The sequence below is a fragment of the Antechinus flavipes genome, chromosome 5, assembly GCF_016432865.1.
Source record: "Antechinus flavipes isolate AdamAnt ecotype Samford, QLD, Australia chromosome 5, AdamAnt_v2, whole genome shotgun sequence".
In the NCBI taxonomy this organism is placed as follows: domain Eukaryota; kingdom Metazoa; phylum Chordata; class Mammalia; order Dasyuromorphia; family Dasyuridae; genus Antechinus; species Antechinus flavipes.
In genome coordinates, this window is record NC_067402.1 from 180,568,504 (window position 1) to 180,595,298 (window position 26,795).

At 34.9% G+C, this 26,795-nt stretch overlaps 1 protein-coding gene across 2 annotated transcripts; it reads right to left on the reverse strand.

Annotated features, from left to right (window-relative positions):
* On the reverse strand, positions 1-25,640 carry CAPZA3 (capping actin protein of muscle Z-line subunit alpha 3). 2 transcript variants are annotated; one of them, XM_051963725.1, is made up of 3 exons: positions 24,529-25,640; positions 11,572-11,680; positions 1-142 (listed from the first exon to the last, which is right to left on the reverse strand). In XM_051963725.1, the coding sequence occupies exon 1, from the start codon at positions 25,524-25,526 to the stop codon at positions 24,624-24,626; it is 903 nt and encodes a 300-aa protein (XP_051819685.1). In that variant the 5' UTR covers positions 25,527-25,640; the 3' UTR covers positions 1-142; positions 11,572-11,680; positions 24,529-24,623. The 2 variants fall into 2 exon arrangements, with proteins under 2 accessions (XP_051819685.1, XP_051819684.1); XM_051963724.1 differs by lacking the exon at positions 11,572-11,680.
* Positions 25,641-26,795: the final 1,155 nt, after the last annotated feature.

Sequence of the window (26,795 nt, forward strand, 5' to 3'; positions counted from 1 at the left end):
TCTCATCTTCACCTTTTTATTGGCCCGGATGTTCCAAAATTTTATTTGCCGTATTTTAAAATTGTTTGGGAGAGATTAACTTGGTTGTCTCTAATGTGTCTTCTTGACTCTTTTTGTGTTTTAACTTTTATCTATGAGGAATCTGAGAAAAAAAGAGAAAGAAGATAAGGAAAAATGCTTTTCTTGTTAGAGGTGCATTATCTCATTTTATGAAGGAATGATATAAAGAGAATCTGATGAGGACCTGGCAGTTTATAGTTCATTTTAGATATACTGTTTGTTGAGATGGCTGAAGAGAAAAGAAAGAAAATGAATGAACAATTCCTCAGACACTGAATTTAACTCATACCTTGAAAAGAAACATGATTTCTTGGGATCCTTAAATCTTTATCTGGAGTGAAAAGGCACAATTATTTCCTCAAATGATCTGATAGAGTGGCCTCATAGCCAAAATATTTTAAATACAGTTTTTTAGTAATTATTTTATTTCTTGAATCATACCTAACCACTACTTTTGAGAAAGATGGTTTTTCTAGTTGCCTTAATAAATATTTAATGAACTCGTTTGGGGTTTGAGTAAAATGATTGATGAGAAAGAGATTGTGATTTTATTAGTCAATAATTAAATATATGCTCTTAAGTATTGCTAGAACTTGATATGATAAAATTAACTATGAGAATGAATCAGTGGTAGCCTAATAGGGTGCTCTGCTACATGGATCTGAATAATCTTATTTACTTTGCTACATATAAATATATAAGTAACACTTGTCCTTTAAATGTTTCTATGGAGATAAAATATTTAAGGTCACAATTCTCTAGAATTCACTAGTTATGACGTTTGAACTTAGTTTTCTAGTATTGTGTTTTGGGAAGGACCTCTAGGAGATAGAAATTAGAACCCAAATGATTAGTCATTATTCCTGCTACCCATCGCTATGGGGATGAAAGGAGGCAGAGATTGTAATGCGGAAGAAACTGATCAAGACAAGAGATTAGAATCCAATTCAATAGGTTATTAAATGGAGAGAAATACTAGGACCAACGGATCCATGTTTGATCCCAGGGTTAGACAAGACTATCATCTCAAATTGTCTAGCTTCAAGTATCAGAACAGCAAGCTTTTTATAGAATAACAAGAACAATGACATAGTGGGGGAGGCACCTAGATGGGGATAACCTAATGGTGGGAGAGATTACTGATATTCTAATGACATCTAAAATGGATAAACCTTTATTTTGTCAAACATTAAGAAGAAATGTTTATGACCTAAAGATATAAAACCTTTATCTCAAACATTAAGAGAGAAAGGTTATAACCTAAGGCAGAATAACTAAATAGGACAATTGGAGAAACTGTGTCACGACATTAAAAAGGGAACTTTGGCACAACCAGATGAGCAGGGCACTCATCATTTTGAAGTTGGCTCACTTCTTCATTTGGTTGAGAGTTAGTGAGCAGATAATGGGGATTAGCTTCTAAGAAACAATGACCATTTTTTTTTTCCTTCCAAAAACCAATGTGCATTTTGGTAAGTCTATAGGGTAGATGAAGGAACCATCTGATTTTTACTTGTCTTAAAGAGGGTGTATTTCAAAGTTCATTTTCCCATTAAGCTGATTGATAATTTGTTCTTCATTTAGGAAAAGTGTGACCTTAGGAGAAGCTGATTCTGTTCCTGGAGTCAGCAATATAAGTCACTGGCTTCTTATCTGACTGAACTATTCTCCTCTTCCTCCTAATTGCTTATTGACTATTCATTTAAGTTATTTTATCCCCTCTTTGTTTAAAAAGCCATATAGTGGCCACTAATCCTTGTTCACATGATTATTATGGACATAATAGAGATTGTGAAAAAGTATGGATTTTTGTAATGACTTCAGCTAGACTAAAAGCACAGGAGAGGAAGAGTAAACAATGACTCTGTTCCAAAATTACAAATCCAGTGGAAACACAATAATACTTCTAAAAAAGCATGCGTTTCAACAAAAGGAAATAGGTTAATGACAGATTTAAGTAGAGATCTACAAATAGCAGAGAAATCCCTAAATAGAGAAAGTAGAGTAAAGGGAGTCAAAGGGAATCAAAGGGAGTATATTGGGAAAAGTGATTTGTTATCAGTGGTACATATAGGGCTTCAGCCCCTTGTACTTATACTGTCCATATGAGCCACTACCAAATCCTATACATTCAGGCATTAGATATAATTATCTATGTACTGTATTTTTGTTCTTTACGAGGTTGTTTTTTTTTTTTTTTTTCAAAAATAAAACAAGCACAAAAGATATCTTCAATTTATTTTGTATAAGAATTAAAGCCTAAGGCAGGTTTAATGTTTTGGGTGTCAGTGTATGTTTTTCTTAGATGAATTTTCTATTGAAATAATACTTGCAATTTCTTTTCCAGGAGCAGCTAGGTAGCAGTGGATAGAGCACCAGCTCTGAAGTCAGGAGGACCTGAGGTCAAATCTGGCCTCACACACTTAACCCTTCTAGTTGTATGACCCTGGGCAAGTCACAACCCCAATTGCCTCAAAAAAAATTCTTTTCCAAAAGGAGTGTTTTATGGTAGTTTTATTATTATATAAGTAGGAAATGCCCATTTTCAGTTATATAAAAATATTATAACAATTTAATAAAACAATTCAATAAAAATGAGAGATTATACTTCAGTATATTTTGAATTTTTCTTTGCATGTCACTATTATTACTGTGAAACATTTAGATGTACTACCCTTCAGTTTCCTTTTATGTGTTGTCTTCTCTCATTAGAATATCAGAACCTTGAGCAGAGGTACTGTCTTTTTGTTTGCATTTGTGTTCTCAGTGCTCAGCATAGTATCTGGCACATAGTAAATGCTTACTTAACCTATGCATGTTTGCTTGATTTGCTCATATATTCAAATGTCTTTTGCTAGTTTCTTAAATGTATTGCACAAAAGCAAGGTAAGTGATAGTGTACCCTCTAATGAGTATAGGATGGATAGGAATGAGATTAACATTTTGAAGGGAGTACCACATTAATGAGAGTGAAGATCAATTGAAATATTAGAATACTGGAGTAGTATCATATATATGTGACTTTGATTGAGAATCATATTGTCTTGATAGGATAGGAGACTTACCATCATCATATCGTCAATAAACATTTATTAAGTAACTACCACATCAGACTTGGAAATCCACATCATTAACCTTTTTGTTCCTCTCATTGAAGAAAAGAGATATGAAAGCACTGCGCTAAGCACTTGGGATACAAAAAGAGGCAAAAATCAGTTCTTATCTTTAAGGAGCTCACAATTTGATGAGGGAAATAAAGACATATATAGAAATATACAATATGGGGGAATTAATAGACAACAGATACTAGAATTGAAAAAGATTTCCTATAGAAGATAGGATTTTGTTTGGGACTTAAAAGAAGTCCTTAGGCAGAAATGAGGAAAAGCATTCCAGGCATGTGATAACCAGAGAAAAACATCTGGAGTTATAGGAATAGAATATCTTTTTTGAAAAATAGCAATGAGATCAGTGCTATAGGATCAAAGAGTGCTGGGACTAGTTTAAAGGGGACTTTGAACACCAAACAGAGAATTCTGTATTTGTTCCTGGAGGCAATAGGGGGTCACTGGAATTTAGTGAGTAGGGTGATAATTTGGTTGGATTTATGCTTTAGAAAAAAATCACTCTAGTAATGGAAGATGAATTGAAATGGTGAGAGAGTTGAATTTTTACTTTTATTTTTCTTGATTCTAGGTTAAGTGATATTCAGTAGACAATGAATATTTTCATTTTTGAGATACATAGAATACACATTGAGCTGGAATTATAGTATCAGGGATTCAGAGCTAGACAGAATTTTAAAGGCCATCTAATCCAACGAGTGAGGGAACTGAAATCCAAAAAAGGTGTGATGTTTACCCAAGATCACACAGCAATACCACTACTAGCATTAGTACTACTGCCACTACTCCCACCATCATCACCACCACTCCTCCTCCTCCTCCTCTTATTACTACTACTGCTAGTACAGACAGAAACAATTATACAGTGACTACTATGTACCAGGCACTGTGTTAAATGCTTTACAATAGGGACTTCCGGCCAAGATGGCGGAGAGGAGGCACACTGCTGTGTAACCTCCGCAGTTTTCTCTCACTATCCATTTCATTTCATGCCTCTGAATTAATGCTCGACTGAAAAAAAACCCACAAATAGTTACCAAGAGAAACCATCCTTGAGATTCGCCAAGGGGAGTCTGTTTTTCGCGAGGGCGGGGACGGTTATTAGATCGGAAGCAGACTGCGGGCAGCAGCTGCAGCGAGAGCACAGAAAGCAGCTCAGAGCCGAGCAGAGTGGAGAGGGGGTGGGGAGTGATCGCAGCCGTCTCTGCGGGGAGAGCTTTGCTACAGGATTAGATACTTTGCTCCGGCAGCAAGTCAGCAGCCCAGCAGAGAAGCTAAAAACACCGGGGCTGAAGAATACAACCCCAAACAGCTGGAGTCTCTCGGGACCTGGCCACCCCTCCCCCACAGTGTCTCAGCACGCTCTCGGATCTCAGAGCGCAGGCGCAGCACAGCCATCGCTGTCCTGTTAGGGCCTCACTGCTGCCCCCCCGCAGTCTGTAGAAAAAGCTCAGTAACAACACCCAGCCCCTCCCCCAAAGAAAGCAGCCTCCATTCAAGGGTTTTTTTTTTTTTTTCTTCTGTTTCTTTGCTAGTTTGTCTTTGATTAATAGACAGAATGAGCAAGAAGCTGAAGAGGACTTTAACCCTTGACAGCTTCTATACAGATAAAGAGCAGACTCCAAATCCTGAGGAGACTAAAAACAAACAGTCCCCAGGTGAATCCCCAAAGGAGGAGATCATCTGTTCCTCAGCACAGATGAACCTCATAGAAGAAATTAAAAAGGCTCTCACAAGGGAGCTAGAAGAAAACTGGGAAAAGGAGAGGGAGACTTGGCAAAAGAGCCTGGAGAAGTCAGTTAAAGAGAGAGTGGATAAAGAAGTAAAATCCTTGAAAAATAGGATTGGTGAACTGGAAAACAAAATTGGCGAAATAGAAAAAAATTCCACAGAACAAAAGAACTCAATGGGACAATTAGAAAAAGATCTTAAAAAAGTGAGTGAAGAAAATACTTCACTGAAAATCAGGGTCAAACAAATGGAATTGAATGACTCGAGGAGACAAGAAGAATCAGTCAAGCAAATCCAAAAAAATCAAACAATGGAAAAGAATGTGAAATACCTTCTGGGGAAGACAACAGACCTGGAAAACAGATCCAGGAGAGACAACCTGAGAATCATTGGACTTCCAGAAAAACATGATGAAAAAAAGAGCCTGGACACTATTTTCCAGGAAATTATCAAAGAGAACTGCCCAGAAGTCATAGGAACAGAGGAAAAAATAAACATTGAAAGGATTCATCGATCACCCACTGAAAGGGATCCTAAAATCAAAACACCAAGGAATATAGTGGCCAAATGCCAGAACCCTCAGACGAAGGAAAAAATATTGCAAGCGGCTAGAAAAACCCAATTCAAGTATCAAGGAGCCACAAAAAGGATCACCCAGGATCTAGCAGCATCCACATTAAAAGACTGAAGGATCTGGAATATGATATTCCGAAAGGCTAAGGAACTTGGTATGCAACCAAAAATAACTTACCCAGCAAGAATGAGCATCTTTTTCCAGGGAAGAAGATGGACATTCAACGAAGTAAGCGAATTTCACCTATTTTTGATGAAAAAGCCAGAACTTAACAAAAAATTTGATCTACAAGTACAGAACTCAAGAGAAATCTAAAAAGGTAAAGATTAATCTTGAGAACTATATTTCGGCTATAAAGATGTATAAAGAATACATGTATACCTTGTTTTAGAAACTAGATGTGGAAAGGACATTGTACCAGAAAAAGGGGAAAGTGGGGGTACTACATTTCATGAAGAGGCAAAGAAAACCTATTATATCTGAGAGAAAGAATGGAGAGGGATGAATATAGTGAGTATTTTACTGCTTTCAGAATTGGCATTAAGAGAAAAATTTTAGACATATTCAATCTATGGTGAAACTTCTCCCACCTCATTGAAAAGTGAGAAGGGAAAAGTGAAAAGGGAAGGAATAAGCTAAGTGGAAGGGAATACAGTAACTGGGAAGGAAAGGGGTAAGATAAGGGGAGGAACTCTAAGGGGGGGGAGGGATACTAAAAAGGGAGGGCTGTGAGAAGCAAGTGGTGCTCACAAGCTTAATCCTGGGAAGGGGGGGAAGGGGGTAAGAAGGGAGAAAAGCATAAACCGGGGTTAACAAGATGGCAAGTAATACAGAATTGGTCATTTTAATCATAAATGTGAACGGGGTAAACTCCCCCATAAAGAGGAAGCGGTTAGCAGAATGGATTAAAAGCCAGAATCCCACAATATGTTGTTTACAGGAAACACACCTGAAGCGGGGTGATACATGCAGGTTAAAGGTAAAAGGTTGGAGCAAAATCTACTATGCTTCAGATGAAGTCAAAAAAGCGGGGGTAGCCATCCTGATCTCAGATCAAGCTAAAGCAAAAATTGATCTAATCAAAAGAGATAAGGAAGGGCACTATATCTTGCTAAAGGGTAGAATGAATAATGAAGCAGTATCTATATTAAACATATATGCACCAAGTAGTGTAGCATCTAAATTCTTAAAAGAGAAATTAAGAGAGCTGCAAGAAGAAATAGACAGTAAAACTATAATAGTGGGAGATCTCAACCTTGCACTCTCAGAATTAGATAAATCAAACCACAAAATAAATAAGAAAGAAGTCAAAGAGATAAATAGTATACTAGAAAAATTAGATATGATAGATCTCTGGAGAAAATGTAATGGGGACAGAAAGGAGTACACCTTCTTTTCAGCTGTTCATGGAACGTATACAAAAATTGACCATATATTAGGACATAAAAACCTCAAACTCAAATGCAGTAAGGCAGAAATAGTAAATGCATCCTTTTCAGACCACGATGCATTGAAAATTACATTCAATAAAAAGCCACAGGAAAGTAGACCAAAAATAATTGGAAACTAAATAATCTCATACTAAAGAATGATTGGGTGAAACAGCAAATTATAGACATAATTAATAACTTCATCCAAGAAAACGATAATAATGAGACATCATACCAAAATGTATGGGATGCAGCCAAAGTGGTAATAAGGGGAAATCTTATATCTCTAGAGGCCTATTTGTATAAAATAGAGAAAGAGAAGGTCAATGAATTGGGCTTGCAACTAAAAATGCTAGAAAAAGAACAAATTAAAAACCCTCAGTCAAACACTAAACTTGAAATTCAAAAAATAAAAGGAGAGATCAATAAAATTGAAAATAAAAAAACTATTGAATTAATTAATAAAACTAAGAGTTGGTTCTATGAAAAAACCAACAAAATAGACAAACCCTTAGTAAATCTGATTAAAAAAAGGAAAGAGGAAAATCAAATTGTTAGTCTTAAAAATGAAAAGGAAGAACTCACCACTAACGAAGAGGAAATTAGAGCAATAATTAGGAGTTACTTTGCCCAACTTTACGCCAATAAATTCGACAACTTAAATGAAATAGAAGAATACCTCCAAAAATATAGCTTGCCTAAACTAACAGAGGAAGAAGTAAATATCCTAAATACTCCTATCTCAGAAAAAGAAATAGAACAAACTATCAATCAACTCCCTAAGAAAAAATCCCCAGGACCAGATGGATTTACATCTGAATTCTATCAAACATTTAAAGATCAATTAACTCCAATGCTAAATAAACTATTTGAAAAAGTAGGGATTGAAGGAGTCCTACCAAACTCCTTTTATGACACAGATATGGTACTGATACCTAAACCAGGTGGGCTGAAAACAGAGAAAGAAAATTATAGACCAATCTCCCTAATGAATATTGATGCTAAAATCTTAAATAAAATATTAGCAAAAAGATTACAGAAAATCATCCCCAGGATAATACACTATGACCAAGTAGGATTTATACCAGGAATGCAGGGCTGGTTCAATATTAGGAAAACTATTAACATAATTGACTATATCAACAACCAAACAAACAAAAACCATATGATCATCTCAATAGATGCAGAAAAAGCATTTGATAAAATCCAACAGCCATTCCTAATAAAAACACTTGAGAGCATAGGAATAAAAGGACTTTTCCTTAAAATAGTTAGGAGCATATATTTAAAACCTTCAGTAAGCATCATATGCAATGGGAAAAAACTGGAACCTTTCCCAGTAAGATCTGGAGTGAAGCAAGATTGCCCATTATCACCATTATTATTCAATATTGTATTAGAAACACTAGCCTCTGCAATAAGAGTCGAGAAAGAGATTAAAGGAATTAGAGTAGGCAATGAGGAAACCAAACTATCACTCTTTGCAGATGATATGATGGTATACCTAGAAAACCCCAGAGATTCTACTAAAAAGCTATTAGAAATAATTCATAATTTTAGCAAAGTAGCAGGATACAAAATAAATCCCCACAAATCCTCAGCATTTTTATACACCACCAACAAAATCCAAGAGCAAGAGATACAAAGAGAAATTCCATTCAAAATAACTGTTGATAGCATAAAATATTTGGGAATCTACCTACCAAAGGAAAGTCAGGAATTATTTGAGCAAAATTACAAAAAAGTTTCCACACAAATAAAGTCAGACTTAAATAATTGGAAAAATATTAAGTGCTCTTGGATAGGCCGAGCGAATATAATAAAGATGACAATACTCCCTAAACTAATCTATTTATTTAGTGCTATACCAATCAGACTTCCAAGAAAATATTTTAATGATTTAGAAAAAAATAACAACAAAATTCATATGGAACAATAAAAAGTCGGGAATCTCAAGGGAATTAATGAAAAAAAAAATCAAATGAAGGTGGTTTAGCTGTACCTGATCTAAAATTATATTATAAAGCAGCAGTCACCAAAACCATTTGGTATTGGCTGGCTAAGAAATAGATTAGTTGATCAGTGGAAAAGGTTAGGTTCACAAGACAGAATAGTCAACTATAGCAATCTAGTGTTTGACAAACCCAAAGATTCTAACTTTTGGGATAAGATTTCATTATTTGATAAAAACTGCTGGGATAACTGGAAATTAGTATGGCAGAAATTAGGCAAGGACCCACACTTAACACCATATACCAAGATAAGATCAAAATGGGTCCATGACCTAGGCATAAAGAACGAGAGTATAAATAAACTAGAGGAACATAGGATAGTTTATCTCTCAGACTTGTGGAGGAGAAAGAAATTTGTGACCAAAGATGAACTAGAGACCATTACCGATCACAAAATAGAAAATTTTGATTATATCAAATTAAAAAGCCTTTGTACAAACAAAACTAATGCAAACAAGATTAGTAGGGAAGCAACAAACTGGGAAAACATCTTTACAATTAAAGGTTCTGATAAAGGCCTCATTTCCAAAATATATAGAGAACTGACTCAAATTTATAAGAAATCAAGCCATTCTCCAATTGATAAATGGTCAAAAAATATGAACAGACAATTTTCAGATGAAGAAATTGAAACTATTACCACTCACATGAAAGAGTGTTCCAAATCACTATTGATCAGAGAAATGCAAATTAAGACAACTCTGAGATATCACTACATACCTGTCAGATTGGCTAAGATGACAGGAAAAAATAATGATGAATGTTGGAGGGGATGCGGGAAAATGGGGACACTGATGCATTGTTGGTGGACTTGTGAACGAATCCAGCCATTCTGGAGAGCAATCTGAAATTATGCCCAAAATGTTATCAAATTGTGCATACCCTTTGACCCAGCAGTGTTTCTACTGGGCTTATACCCCAAAGGGATACTAAAGAAGGGAAAGGGACCTGTATGTGCCAAAATGTTTGTAGCAGCCCTGTTTATAGTGGCTAGAAACTGGAAAATGAATGGATGTCCATCAATTGGAGAATGGCTGGGTAAATTGTGGTATATGAATGTTATGGAATATTATTGCTCTGTAAGGAATGACCAGCAGGATGAATATAGAGAGGCTTGGAGAGACCTACATGGACTGATGCTAAGTGAGATGAGCAGAACCAGGAGATCATTATACACTTCGACAACGATATTGTATGAGGATGTATTCTGATGGAAGTGATTTCTATGACAAAGAGATCTGAGTTTCAATGGATAAATGATGGACAGAAACAGCTACACCCAAAGAAGGAACACTGGGAAATGAATGTGAACTATTTGCATTTTTGATTTTCTTCCCGAGTTATTTTTACCTTTTGAATCCAATTCTCCCTGTGCAACAGGAGAACTGTTCGGTTCTGCAAATATGTATTGTATCTAGGATATACTGCAACACATTTAACATATATAGGACTGCTTGCCATCTTGGGGGGGGGTGGAGGGAGGGTGGGGAAAAAACGAAACATAAGCGAGTGCAAGGGATAATGTTGTAAAAAAATTACCCTGGCATGGATTCTGTCAATACAAAATAAAATAAAATTTAAATTAAAAAAAAATGCTTTACAATCGTTATCTTATTTGATCCTCACAAAAAGAGGTCAAGTGATTTGCTCAGGGTCATTTTAATCTTGATTTGGGGAAAAAATCCTTAACAATTAAAACTATCATAAAGTGGTAACTAGAAAGATAATGGATTCTCAAGCTGAGTCTAGATGATCACTTGGTGATGTTACCACATCAGACTTGGAAATCCACATCATCAACCTTTTTGTTCCTCTCATTGAAGAAAAGAGATATGAATTCCAAGCATCCATTTAAGGAAGGATCTCATGTGGACATTTCATTTCTCATCTGATTGCACTACTATGGGACTTTTCTGATTTTTCCACCAGTTAGGGTCTGAGGTTAGATTTGAACTCAGGTCTTCCTGACTTCAGGCTCATGCTCTAACCACTTGTGGCACATAGCTGCTCATAAGATGTTGCAGAAATAGTCTTCAAACCAATGTCCTCTGGCTCCAAAGGAACTGGGATGTTTAAAGTAGTTAATAGAAGATTGATGCAGGACATAATGTGTTCAAGTATTATATTCAAGATAGTAGGTCTTTAATTAATGTTTATTGACTATGATGATGGTAAATTGTGTTCAAGGAGAAATAGATTAGATTGAGGGCAGGATCAGAAATAGTAGGTGGAAATTGCCAAAAAATTTTAATCTTGATTTGGGGAAAAAATCCTTAACAATTAAAACTATCATAAAGTGGTAACTAGAAAGATAATGGATTCTCAAGCTGAGTCTAGATGATCACTTGGTGATGTTACCACATCAGACTTGGAAATCCACATCATCAACCTTTTTGTTCCTCTCATTGAAGAAAAGAGATATGAATTCCAAGCATCCATTTAAGGAAGGATCTCATGTGGACATTTCATTTCTCATCTGATTGCACTACTATGGGACTTTTCTGATTTTTCCACCAACTTTCTCTACCTTGCCGTACTTTTCAACTTCCTTTTGTGTGTTACATTGTACATAGATTGTACATTAGATTGTAAGCCCCTTCAGGGCAGGGATTTTTTTTTTTTCCTCCTCTAGTACTTACCACAGTGTCTGGCACATAGTGAGTACTTAATGTTTATTGGTTGATCAATAGGACCTGTTCATATTTAGGCTGTACAAGATGACTGCTGAAGTTCCTCTCAGTTCTGACTCTGGATGGGAAATGGATGAAGATATATATATATATATATCTGCACACACACATACACATAGACACAAATATACACACATATGTATATATATGTATATATGCTAAGATTGAAAGTAAAGTGCCAAGATGAAAATAGCAGGTAATCTACTACAGTTTTTATTTTTTGGAGGAAGGTTTGGATTATATTCATATATAATATTCCTATATGCTCATAACAAAGAATTTTTTGGTATTTTCTTTTACTTTAAACACTTTTTCCTTTTTAATGAACTAACCAACTTAAACAAATGTGAATATTTTGATATATAAAGAACAGAAAAAAAGGATGGTATATGAAACTGTGAATCTTTATTGTGTACAGCTTGATTTTTAAAAGTGCTTTAAATTTAACACTTGTCTGTGTCCCTGTTTGAACTTCCTTCTGCTTTTTTTTGTGTAATTAAAAATGTTTCATTGATGATCTTTTCCTATTTTTAAAATCACAATTCTTCACCCACACTTACTCCTACATATCTCTCTATTCCACCGCCCCCCCCAATAGACCCTTAATTGTGACAAATAAGTAAAAAAAAGTTACACATTAGCCAAATCTGAAAAGATCTCATTCTGCACCTTTTGTCCATTACTTTTCTGCCAACAAGTGGGAGTCGTAGTGATGATTAATCTTCTGTATCCATAACTGGCCTTTGTATTTCAGAGATAAGTCTTGCAAACTTATCTCTTTTGCATTTTTGTACTCATTTTATAAATACTTTCTTCTTCTAGGTCTGCTCATTTGATCTTAAACCAATTCATAAAAGGCTTTCCAGGTTTTTTCTGAATCCATATACCATAATTTGTTCAGCCATTTCTCAAAAAGAGGGATACTCATTTTGTTTCTGGTTCTTTACTACAATATAAAGTATTGTTACGAATATTTTTGGTACATATGGGTCCTTTCTCTATAATTTTGACAGTTTTGGATAGAGATAGAAAACTAGATGAAGCATTAAGTATACACTTGGTACTGAGCAGTCCTTTTAGTTCTTAGTACTATGCACCTAATATTGGTAATAATGGGCTAGAGGGCTTGTATAGTTTAATGCCTTTCTGGGTATACCTGTTAATTACTTTCTGGAATGGCCAGATCAATTTATAGCTTTACCAACTGTGTATAAGTATGCTATCCTAATAAAGGCTTTCATATAATTTTCATTATCTTCTTTTGCCATTTTTGTCAGTCTGATGGATTTGAGTTGGAACTTCAGAGTTTATTTAATTTGAATTTCTCTTATTACTGATATGAAACTTTTTTCAATATGCTTGTCCAAATATTGCATTTCTTCTTTTAAAAATTGCCTGTTTATTCCTTTGTCCATTAATCTATTGGGAATAATAGCTCTTATTCTTTTATATGTGCATCAGTTCCCTGGATATTCTAGCTTTATCAGAGAAATTTGTTGTAAAGATTTTTTTCTCAATTAATTTCTAGATCTTTAGTCATTAAATCTGAAAATGAACTGGACTTCTGGATACAGTGTGTGTGTGTGTGTGTGTGTGTATGTGTGTGTGTGCGCGCACATGTGTTTGTGTGGTGGTTGATATACATCTAATTAATGGACTCCTTTGGACAGGATCTCTTTCAGTAGTAGATAAAGAAGATGAAGATAACTAATGGTGCAGGATCATTAGAGATGTAGTGGTGTCTGACTGTAATGAGGAGGAGGACATGGGAGAAAGTCCAGGGGTGGGTGTGCTGATGGATTTCTAGAGCCAATTTTTAAATTTTGCACAATGAGCATTATACCTCAAAAATTGGCAAATACAGGGCTTGATTTATTATTGTGTTATTGTCTAGATATGAGAAGGTTATGGAGACAATTGTAATAATGTAGGCAAACTTAAATGTGTGTGTGTGTATATTTATTTATTTGAGTCAGTTGTTAAATATTCACTAATACACCATTGAAGGAAGCATCCAATCAGAATTATGAGTAGCTACCATAAACATTGATTCTCTTCCTCAGGTAGGGTCTTTTTGTGGTCAAATCTTCTTCCCAGGCTTGTTAGGGACATTGAATGGCCCCCAACTGTACCACTTTTTTCTTCTTCTACATAGAAGGATTGAGACCACTCAGACAGGCCTTTTCTAAGCCTGTATTCCATTGGCATATATGCTCTTGCTCCCTCTTACCACTTTTACAATCTCTTGGCAAAGTGTTCTATGTGGGGACAGATCTCATTTACTATTAGCCTAAGGAGAGAAATAAATGATTGGCCCAGCAACAGCGATGGTGATTGTGAAAGTGACAGAGGTAGCTAGAGAAAAATGTCAAATACTCTTTCTTTCCTTATGTTTCATTATGATCCAGTAAACATAACTAAAATGGTACCCAGTGACTGAGAAGAATTAAGAAACTATCATCTTATATTTCAATTCTTTTTTAAAGCCAAACTCCAGGAATATTTATCTCTATTGTCTTTACTTCCTCAACTCCTACTCACTTTTCAATTTACTGACCATCAATCAACTGATATACTCTCATACAAGTTACTTTATTACTACATACAATAGCTTTATTTCATTCTGTGAATGTTGACCTCTGTGCAATTTTTATACTGACTTAGAGGCAATAGGGAGTCCCTGAAGTTTATTAAGCAGGGAAATAACCCAGTGTTTTTCCTAGAATATACTTCTTTATATTCTCTCATGAGCCCTGGCAACCACAGAGATTTTAAATTGTGAATTGCTACATCTAGACCTTGAGTTATCTTTTGATCTAAGGATCTCACTTGACTTACCTGACTCAGATGCTGTCTCAGTGATACAGAGGGAGTGAGTAACCTATTACTATATAACCTGGCATTTGTCCAGTGATCAATAGGAAAACCTTTGGAAGCCCAGGGGTAGCCTTGTTTCCAGGAGGTTACTACTGTCTCACAGGTTTTAAAATGGAGATTTGAACTCATCTTAAGAGATTTTGGCACATAGACATGTTATTTTAATATGTCTCCTTATAAAGAACATGTACAGAAGGACCAAAGACATTGTTTCGCATATGTTCTGAAGGGACTTGAGTAATTACATTTAGTAGAACTTATTGACTATCTACTATTGCAAAGTCTCCATTTCACGTGACTGTCACCAATGAAAATGGACAATTTCATTAAAATTCTGCTTTGGAGGTAGATGTATTCTTTTCATTATCTTCAGTCTCTATCAGTAAAATGGATAGGATATCTCTTTGATTTCTAGAGATGGCATTGCAAAGAGCAGACCATTTGTTGGTCATCTAAATTGAAATATTCCTTTGTACTCCTCATCTTGGTACGGTCAGGGAAAAAAGAGCTTAAGACATAGAATTACAGAATGAATGAGTAAGGAATTCCCTTAAAGAATGTCTAGTCAAATCCCCTCATTTTTATAAATAATAGAATTGAGGCCCAAAGAGAGCCCTTATGTAGGAAGTAGCAAAGATATGGAATTCTAGCCCAGGTCAGCTGAATTCAGATGATTTGAGAACTTTCTTTCCAATAGCCCCATGTTTAAGTAAACATAGGACTATTGCTAGAGGAAGGAAGTTGAAGAGCCATAACACTAAGTGTCAGGTGCTTTGTGTTCTATTGTTGCTTTCTAAACATTTCACCCTTCCTTCCCCCTTTTGCTTTTTGATCCACATTTGAATACAGGCTTTACCTATGGATTGACAATAATTGCCTTGATATATAATTCCAAAAACAGGGACACCATATTCATTGCATGTCCAGAAAGAGCTAGAGCCTTTTTTTTTTTTTTTTTAAATTCCAGAGCTATTTAGGCAGGTTGGTAGAATAATAGTTAAAATGTTGGATTCAAATTCTGCCATAGAAATTGATTAGATGTATAATTCTGGGGAAGGCTTTAGTTTCCTCATATGTAAAATGTGGGAAAGTAATATCTGTTATCAAACAGTGTTTTTGTGAGGATCTAAAGAGATAACTCAGGTAATATATTTTGTTAAAAGTACAATAAACATGCTAACTATTATTGTTATTGTTATTATTATTATTATTAAACTAGATAAAAATAGAAAATGCTACCACATTAGACTCATGTTATTTCTAAGTGTCTGAATTAAACTATTTAACATTAATCATTATCCTTCCCCCCCTTTTTAGTTCTATTCTGTTCACATTTCATATCTTTTGAAAGTCATGTAAATTGCTAATTTTTATTTAAAATGATGGTAAAAGACTATACACATATAACAAATTGCCATTGTTGCTATTATCCTTCATGGCAATCATCCTTTGATGACTCATTTTGGTATAATCGTGACTTTAGGCTAAGGCATTGTCTGAATAAATTGAGCATTTGAGTCCAAGTCAACTGGGAAAGGTTCATCATCAGAGAATTGGCCCCCAGGTGATAAGTTGTTTTGACTGTAGGAATTTACAAATGAAACTTGTTAGTAAGGGGGAAAGGGGAGTGTATCATATGTTTTTATGGAATGAATACCCACACAGAAAAAGTCAAAGATATTTTGCTCAAGAATTATTATTATACATATCTGAGTAATCTCTATAAAGAAAATGTGGAGGAGGCTGACAAGGTCTTTAATAGAACATAGAGCACAATAGTGAAGTCATTTTTTTTTTTATTCTTGTATTACAGAATAAGGAATGTAGGTCTCCAAAAAGGAATTTAATATTTATATAATATTTAGTCCTAGAAATGATAGGGAACCTTTGGAGTTCATTGAATAGGGAATCTACACTTTGGAAAAATTACTTTGGCAACTATATGGATGAGAGATTGGAGTAAAGAGAGACTTGAGGTAGAGAGAGCTATTAGAAGGAATGCAATACTTCATTTGAGAGGCAATGAGATACTGAACTCTTAAAGGGCAGTGGTTGTGTGAGTAGTGACAAGGGAATGGTAGTTGTGGGAGCCATAATTTGGCAGTTCCTTGGATATGTGAGGAATCAAGGATGCCGAGACTGTGAACCTAAATAACTATAAAGATGATGTTGCACTCTGCAGAAATAGAAGCCAGAGCAGTGGGAGTGGGTTTGGTGGGAAAATCATAAGTTTGATTTTGAACATGATGAGATTGAGGTGCTTCATGGGACATACAGCCTGTTGTATTGGACAAACTATCCAATAAGCAGTTCCTTATGGATTACTGAAGGTTAGGAAAGAAACTAGGGAAGAAGGAAAATGTGGAGAAAGGAGAAGAAAGCCTGCAAGATAGCTATGGAGAATGCCCAAAGTTGAAGGAGAGAAAAAAATGATCCTTTAAAGGAGACAGATGGGATTTTAAGAAATAAACCAGGAAAGAGTACTATTGTGAAAATCTAGAGAGGAAGGAATATCAGGAGAAGAAAATATTCAGGAAGAGGAGGTGTTCATTAATATTTTCCCCGTGGCAAATATACTACCACCTTCACCTTTGTCTCATAAAAGTTCTGTCATGATTTGGCTCTCTTACTATTTGATTCAAATAGACCTGAAAAAGGAATCAAATTTTGGAAGATGACATAAAAGAATATTGTGCAAAAAGTATATAGATTAAAAAAGAAATATTGACATGACTTGAAACTGACTTTTTGAGGGAAAAAATGTGTTTAAATAAACATGTATTTCAAATGGAATCTTAATTAGCAAAACAACTGGATTTACTAAAAGAATTACTGAATATTGAACAAGAATATATTAATGGAAACAGTAGGTAATTTTCCAGAAGTTACTTCAGAACAAATTTTCAATTATAAATTCTACATGGAAAAATAACATTACCAAATGGATGAAGTGCACTTAGTTTTACAATATTACTTTATGATCACATAGTCATTTAGAAATGACTTTTTCATACTAATGAACTTGAGGCATTAATTCATTAGTAAGTTAAGAAGAAATAATAAATATGATATGCCTTCATATCAAATCATTAATGAAAATTTAAATATAAAGCCAATTATATAATTTTATGCAAAATTTTGCAAAGTCTTTTTTTTTTTTTTTTTCCTTTTCTGCACAACCAGAATCATGTTATCTCTGGGTTTCATTAGGAAGTTCTTTTCTCTTTCCATGATCAGAAAGGTGAAGAATTTTCAACATTTAGAGATTTAAGAAGCCTAAATCACCATTTTAAATATATTTTGAGAAAGTAAATTTATCAATAAGATGTTATTTACTATTTTTCTAAAATACAAAGGGATGGAAATTGGTATAAATGGCAAAACCTGTGCTATAATTCAAATTCTTGACTGCTAGTTTTTAGCCCAGGTTTGCTTCCCAAGTGTTAGGGCACATTAGTGTGTTCTGGAATGAGTCCTTTAAAGATTTCAGTCATTTGCCAAATATATTATATGCATTGTTAATTGTTTTATATGTTGAAGTCTTGTTTCCTTAATTGAACTCTGAACTCGTGTGAGACAGAGAAGGATAGGGTCTGTAATTTCATTGGTATAGGGAACTCTGAGGTGAAGAGCCTCCCTCAACCCATACAGATCAGAACCTTTTCTGTAAATTATAGTTTTGTAGGGCTGCCTAGAACATTGAGAAGTTAACTGATTTGTCTAGCATTGAAGAGAAGGGGGCAAGTCTTTCAGCAGGATGGTCCATATTGAAAAGGCTGCACAGATGGTTGGATATTCCAGTGCTAGGAAGGCCCAAGTGCTGAAAAAGTGAGACAGTAGTTTTTTTTTTGTTTTTGTTTTTTTTTTTTTTGAAATGTTGAAGCCAGGAAAAGGCCTGGGAAATGAGAAGGATAGCAAAAGCCTCTCCACGATATTGAGGCTTTAGAAGAACTCTGCAATGGGAGAGTGGGGAAGGTATACAGTGGGATGTTCTATCTTGAGAAAGCCATTAGGGGTTTTCTTTTATCCACTATATGGTTCTTAACAATGGCTAATACCGCTTATAAAGCATCATGTACTTTATAAGAAGTAGAATGAATGAATGAAAGAATAAATGAATGGAAAGTCCATTTCCTTAAATCCTTAAATATGGCAGCATTTCTCAGTCTTGGGAACCTAGTGCTGAGGTTTTGAATCAAAGTGATCAGGGAACCAATTCAGAGAGACTAGAAGATTCTAACTTATCCTATCATTTCTATTCCACAGACATACAAAGACAATACATTTCAGAAAAAGTTTCATTTGATTGGAAGAAAAAGAATGAAATTAAAGCCCTTCAAAAATAAGATAGATAATTAATCCTGAAACTAATGACAAGGTTCTAGACCTATAGGCTTTTCTGTTTTAAGTTGCCTTAAGAAAGCTGGGGATGAGAAAAGAATATGAAGAAAGAGAGTTTCATCTATATAGCCTCCTATGTCTTTTAGATATTTGATATTCAGATTAAGGGGACATCTTGCATGAGTACTTTCAGATCCTGGTTTTGAATTCAGATCTGTTAATAACAAGTTGAGTAAATTAGTCTTCTTCCATAAAATGAGGGGATTGGACTAGATGATCTCTAGTGTCTTTTTGTTCAAATATTTTTTTCACCTTTTTGACTTTTTTTACATAATTGCTGAGCCCTCAAGTATTTTTTAAATTTTATGTTTGTGTGGGATTTTGTTATAGTAGCTTTTGTTTCTCTATGCAATTATATAGTCTAAAGAAATATTTGGTATCCTACAGAGTTATGAATTATGGGGTAAAATTTAAGTTGGATGCCAAAGATCAAGTCTATTACTGTCTGAACCTTATGTCAAAAACTCTAAGGCATTCTAAGAATACATGTAGTTGTGTGTCAAGGGCTCAAAAGCCATCTCCAATATCTATTTGAAAAGTGTCAAACTCATTTTTGTTACACTGTCATTTTCCAGAAAAAAATCTCATTAATAATTTATATTTAATTTCAGCCTAACACATACATTCTCTTAAAAGAAAAGTGAGTGGGGTTAACATAGTCAAGTGAGTAGGATTAACCAAATCACATGTCAAGTGAAAATTATGACAAGTACCTTGCATTTCATTTTCCCCCTCTTACCGCCCCCATTTTCAGGAGACATTTATCAGAAAAAGAAAGATTTTTTTTTAAACGAAGTTTTATATGTACATTTACAAATCATACTTAAGAGTAGTTTATTTGAAGACCAAACGTCTCAAACATTAAACTAATTTTATAGATAAAACTATAGGCCTGTACTTTTTAATCATTTCTGTTTCTTTTTTGTTCCTTTTATCATCTAGCTTTTTAAGTCTTATTTGTGTTTCTGAGAGGTTCCTCCAGTCTCCTGTCCCAAATATTTTCACACAATCTTTTTTGTATGTGCTTATGAATTTCTATATGTATCCTTTTCTCAAAGAAAAAATAAAGGTTAATTTTTTTTTTTTGATTTTTATATCACCTCTGATTTGTCATCCCTTAATATAATTATCTCTCTCTGCCACCTTTAGGGAGAAAGGGTAAAATAATTAATTACCTCAACATAAGGATTAAGGGAAGAGAATATACAGAATTTTATACCCATAGTTCATTAGCCCTCTATCAAGAAGGAGGAAGCACATTCCAAAATTAATTATCTTTCTAGATTCTGTTTAATACCTATACTTATTAATTTCTAGGAAGACAATCCCACCTTGTCCAGCCATCTCTAGCCAAACACACAAAGACATAGGGGCTTTCTTTTCTTAAATATTCACAGATGCTGTCTCCAAACTTTGTTTTTCCCCTTCTCTTATATGTTCTACCTAGCTACACACAGAAATTCTCACCCTCTTACTCATTTTCATTTACATTGCATCATCACTCAGAAATCAGCCTCATGCATATATGTGAATGGGCTGTAAATACTTTATAATTAAAGAAATGAAGTTTGTTTGTTTGGAGCTTGAAAAGAATTGAAAGGCAGAGGAATATTATAGTTATCCTAACTTTTAAGGCCTTTAGTATAATTTCTTTTCTTCTAATCAAATGAAATCTATTTTGGAATACATTAGTTCTCTTCTGTATGCATCCGAGATGCATGAGGTAGGAGTACAAAGAGAGAAGGGACAGTTTCTAAATCTATATATCTATATCTATATCTATATATATGTATCTATATATATACTTTGGAAGTTGATTTTTTTTTTAACCCAAGAGTAAGACCACATTTATCCCTATTAAATTTAAGTTTATTGACCCAATATGACTGCTTATCTTTGTTATCTAAATTATTAGCTAAACTTCCTTTTTTATTTCATCTGCAAATTCTATAAGCTATCATCTATATTTTTATGCAAAAATATAAAATGATACCAAGGAGCAAGCACAGATCATTGAGGCACTTCTTGGACAACTCAATTCAGTTTAAGAAGCATTTATCAAGTGTTTACTGTGTGTCAGGGACTGTGCTAGCAGCTGGAGATGCAAAGATAAAAAATAAAAACAGAGTTGATGGAGACATAAAAGAGCTTACATTCTACTGGAGGGAAGCAGCATGTGCATAGAAAAACGCAGAGTAACATATAATAATTTGGGGACAGGTTCAGAGATAAGGAGAATGAGAAAAGAAGTCTTGAAGAGAAGGTAGCATTTGAGTTTACCCTTGAAGGGATTGAAGGATATCAAGAAATAGACATAAGTATAAAGACCATTATAAGCCTGGAAGACAGCCCATGCAAAAGTACAAGCTAGGATGTCATGCATGGAAAATAGCAAGTTTGCCAGTTTGGCTGGGATACAGAGTGAATGGCAGGAAACAAGATAAAGGTGGGATCCAGATTAGTGAAATCTTAAAGGCAAAAAAAGTCCCTCATTATTTTGAGATACTACTGAAGCTTTTGATCAAGGGAGTAACATAGATAGGACTTCACTTTAAGAAATCCAAGTTGGAAATTTTGTGGAAGATGGACTGGAGCGGAGAGAAACAGAAGGCAGAGATATCAATGAGGAATCCACTATAAGAGTTCAAATGAGAGATGATGAGGGCTCTGATGTTGGCTGTGTGAGTAAAGAGGATGGGATAAATGCAACAAAGGTTGTAGAGTTATAATAGGAAAGATTGTAAAGACAAAAGAAGAGCTAGGTATGACTCCAAGATTGTGGGCTTCAGTGACAAAAAGGATAATAGTTACACTTTAGTAAAAGCAGGGAAATTAAGAAGTGGGTGGATTTGGGGAGGAAATAGAATTCTGTTTTGGACTTGATGAGTTTCAGATGTTAATATTACATAGGAGAGGTGTCTAATAAAGTTGGTGATGCAGAATTGAAGCTCAGAATAAAGATGAAGACTGGATAAATAGATTCGGGAGTCATCTGAATGTATGTAGATAATAGTTAAATCCATGCGAATATCTGAGATCATTAAGGTAGACAGGAAAGAGAGGGGGAAAGACACATACAGAGATAAAAGGAGAAAGAAAAAGGGGAGGAAAAGTCAAAGGAGGAGAAGGCAAAAGGAGGAAAGAAGAGGGAAGAGAAGGAGGAAGAGGGGAAAAGGAAGGAAAAAAGAGAAAAGGGAAGAGAAGGAATAGAAGGAAGGAATTAAGAGGGAGAGGCAGGAGGAGGAGAAAGAAAAGGAGAAGGTGGCTGTTGTTCTTTGTTTCTGAAGAGGATCAAAATAACATCACTCTGTTAGAATCAAGTTACAATGTGTCCACCTGTGGCTGATCAGACTAATAGGAGTTTAACATGTTCTACACCAGGTTGGACACAAATAGTCCATGTGAACATTTGGAGTGGATTCTTTAAATCTGACGTTTCTCTTGAGTTACTCCACTTCTGCTTTGCTGATAGAGCACAGCATCTTCTGTGATGAAGGTGCACCATGCTGGGCAGTTCTGTGCCAGTGTCTCCCACAGTTATGGAGATCAACAGCAAAATTAGAAGAGAAGTTCTTGGCAAGAAGCAAACCTTTTCCTTTCAGATAGGATCAACCAATGAGAAGAGTTATCCCCAACACTCAAGGTGATTTGAGGTTTAGAATTGGGGAACTGAGGGAATTCATAACAAATAATCTCAATTTTTTTTTTTTTTTAGTTAAGAGTGAGAAAATACAGATCTTTCTCTGTTGGCAATTGGAGGAAGGAGAATGGTTTGTGAGAAGAAGAGGTTTGTGTGTGATAATCAGAAAAGAGTAAAAAGATTACTGTGAAGCAATGAAGGTTCAACAGCCATTAGATAATATAAATATAAATTTGTAATGTGTCAATTCATCATGGCTGTGCAGTCCTCCAGGAGAATTCAGCAGCATGTGAGGAAGAGAGGAAAATAATGATATGGATAATCAAGGTTTGTGTTTGAACAGGATGAACTTTAACAGTATAAGGGAAGGGAAGTCCAGACATTACAGATTCATTAAGTGCTTACTATGTACTAGGTTTGGGCTTAACACTGGCGAAATGAATACAAGCAAAAAGAAAAGGGAAAATAACATAAAAAAGTTAAGGATGTGGTGACTTACATGATCTTTAGAATTCCACTAAGTCAAAGGGGCCCAGATAACTTCAAGTGGTGGGACATTTTTTGCCCTGGGATAATCAGAAAGCAAATCAAAACCACCAGAGGCTACCAGAAAACTGCATCTGGGAGGCATAAAACCAATCAGATCCTGAGGTCAACTGTGTCACCTTTTGGAGAAAATTTATCCATGTAGTGGGAGAAAGGAGAGGAGAAGTAGGAAGTTTTTGTGGTAGTCCTATCACAGATAGTAAATAAATAATTGTTGGGTATTTCAACATGCTTGTTTTATACTTAGACAAATATAATGAATACCATCATAAAAGAAGTTAAGCATTAGAAAGATTAAATATGCTCAACCTTTGATAATTACTGAATTGCTTAAGCAGTAATTTTTGTTCAGTATTGCATAGTAATTTTATAAAACTTGACCTTGTACTAAGATACAAACAACTCATGAATAAATGCAGAAAAACAGAAATATTAAAACACATTATTTATAGACCATAATGCAAAAATCACTTAACCAATCAACATTTATTAAGTGCTTATTATGTTAGTCATTACATTAATCAAGTATTAGGGATACCAAAAAACCCCCCAAAACTGTTCCGTCCTAAATGAGCTTAAATTCCAGAGGAGATAATCTACACATGTTCATGCAAGATAGGTACAGAGTAGACAAAAGTCAGTCTTGGAAGGGAAGATTAACTAGTAAGTGGGAAGTGAGACTGAGAAGCCAACCTACTTGTCAAAGGTGACTTCTGAACTCTGGGCAAAAATGCACATCAAATTTTTTATGTACTTTTGATCATCTGAAACTTTGGTAGCTATTATTGTTTATGCAAGGGGATATGTATAATGGATAGAAAGCTGGCCTCAGTGTGAGAAAGACCAGATTTCAAGTCTTATCTCTGACAGAAATTGGCTGTGTGACCCTGGGCAAATCACATATTCTCTCAGTGCCCTAAGCAATTAAGACTCCAAGTTGCAGAGCAGGTACTGATCCTCAGTGGGAATTCCTTATACCAATAAAATTACAGATATGATCCAACAGAAACATTACTGATTGTTTCTATTGTCTTTTTTCTTAATAAATATCCTTGGAAAAATACAATTGTAATTTAGGATGCCTAATAAAGGAAAAGAAAGCAAAGAGAGATTGGGTACCAAAGACAAGGAACTCAGGTACAATGTAAATACTGTGACATTTGGTAGATCAGGTTTTAGTGAAGATGGAAGATTGAATTTTACATTGTTTTGCTACAGTGAACCAGAAGTAAGAGATTTTTATTTATATTATAGTAAGAAGACTGTCTGCACCAAAGTCAGGTTCTACTGGACTAGTTCTGGACAAGGACTTCATTCTCCAGGATGTTACATGATTTCACTAGGGTTTTGATGTGAGAAAATTCTTATAATTTTACAAATTGTCTGTCCCCTTTATTCTTTGATTGCTTTGCTTAGATACATATACTCTAGGAAATGCTTACCTTTTCGAGAAAAAAAATAAAAAAAGCAAAACAGAACAGCACTCTCCTTTTACAATGACCCAATCAAGAACAGCCCATCTCCAGGAACAAATCCTTTATGTGATCCAGTGGCATAATGCATTTTTTGAATAATTGACATATCCAAGGGTAGGATACATCACCAACTTCATATCATTTACTATTCTCTGCCAATCAATATAAGTACGGGTCACTGGGAGATCTCTTCTTAAAATTTTTTTCAATGAAATTGCTAGCTCCTGGAATTCTTCTATGATTGCAGTTTGGAATTTGTTTTCTTGCTCTTCTACAAACTTGGCAAAACCTAAAGCCAGCTGAGCTTGATTAACCACATCCAAGCAGTCTTCTACATCCTTGCTGATATCAAGATGAAAGTTGACTTGTTTAAAGAAGTGTGCTTTCACATAAATTGACCCTACTACTTGGGTGAGAAATGGAGTTATTGAAAAAATCCATTTTGATTTCCAAAGGCCATTCCAGTAATCTGAAGCTTTGTAATGATGATCTTCTATGCAGGCTATTAAGAATTCTTTATTTTTTATGGTTTTCCTAAGTACATTGCAATTTCCTGATGGAAAGTGTTTACTCACATAGATTTTTAAAGCATAAGATACCACCATTCTCAGACATTCTGCTTCATTGCGTAAAACACCATGACTTTCAATGTCTTTCAACTGATTTTCAAGAACATCAAATTTGAAAGAAAGTCTGGTATGAGAGTCAAAAAAGCGCTGATCACCCAGTTCGTTGTGATGAGCAAGTAGCACTTGATGTCCATCTATGTTGAGTGGTACAAAATATTTTTTGCAATATTTGTTACCTGCCCATTCTCCATGTCGTCGCATTAATTTTTCATCTTGAACCAGCAGAGAAAGGTCATCAAAACTGTTTATAAATTCTCCTGGAGGGGCTTGTGTTAGCAAATTTTGAATGGCCTTTTCTTTGTTTTTCTTACTCACTTCATAGCGAAGGTTCTTCATTGTTTTTCTTGCAGGGAAAGTGAAGATAATGAAATTAAGTATGAGCAAAAGAATAAGAGAACATTATAAGGGATATCTTCCCAATTGACATGTTAAATGTTCAAGAAGTTTTTATGAAAATCCATCATCAAATAGAAAGTCTGAAAAGTTCTGACTTTCCAGATGATGTCATAATGCTTTTTACTCAGCAACATCTAGAACTCTTGCAGATGTCACAGAATGTATTCGTGTGGAAAAAACTTTTAAGTCCAGCAGTCATCTGATGCGCTGATTTCCAGTATAACAACTTAACTATATTCTGGGGATTTAAAGAACCCAGGAATCCTGAATACTTCCCTGCAAAGGTGGTATGTCTGTGCTTGTGTTCCACCCTGGGAGATCTAGAGATGTAGCACCAAGATTCAAGGCAGAGTTTGGAATGTTTTGTGCCATAAGGGACGTAGTGAAGCTGGCTCATTGAACTTCTTGAGCCACGTGTATGGAACCATTAATAGAGCAGCCCTAAAGTATTTGGAAGCACCCTATCATGAGAAAGCTCGAGTAAATGTATAAGGAAATGCAAACATTCTTATTGAATAAGCTCACAGAGAGAAATCCAAACTCTTCTAGTTTAAGGAAAATGTGTTGAACATAAAGAAAAGTAGACTACCCTCGATCCTATAGAAAAGGACTGAAATAGGCTATTGTAATTCACACTGCCATGTAAAAGAAAATGAAATGCTACAGATCATTGGTTGTTCTCTTCTCTTTCCCTAGCATCTTCCTGGCAGCTGCAGGTGCATTAACGAAATCTATTACTTCAAGAGGCAAACCTGAATATCTTTGGATGCACCATAACAACACGACATATGGAATGTTTTACTAATTAAGAACAAGATATAAAGGGGTCTAAGAAATGGAGAACAAATATCCACTTAGAAGTCATTTCTGCCTCCCCTGTTCTTTCTCCTGATCTTGTACCTTTCTGGATTTTGATCTCAACTATTTCCAAGATTTTCTGTTAGATTAAAATCTACTCCTTGAGTACAATCTTTAAAAAAAAAAATCAACATTTTCTTAGGCTTTTCTAGTTTCAATATCAATATCTTTAATTGGTAAAGAATAAAAAGTTGCCATGCTTGTCGTAACCCATGATCTATATAACATAGATTTTTTTCCCCCTCTGGCATTTGTACCACAGCATGCTTTTTTAAGGACAATTCCCTCCTAAATATTAGACTCATAAATTTAGATGTGTACCCCCCAAAATATTTTAGTAGCTCTTAATAC

What these genes read in the sequence shown, in the direction of transcription:
- CAPZA3 (XM_051963724.1), bottom strand. Translation starts at nt 25,526, where the DNA reads ATGAAGAACCTTCGCTATGAAGTGAGTAAGAAAAACAAAGAAAAGGCC.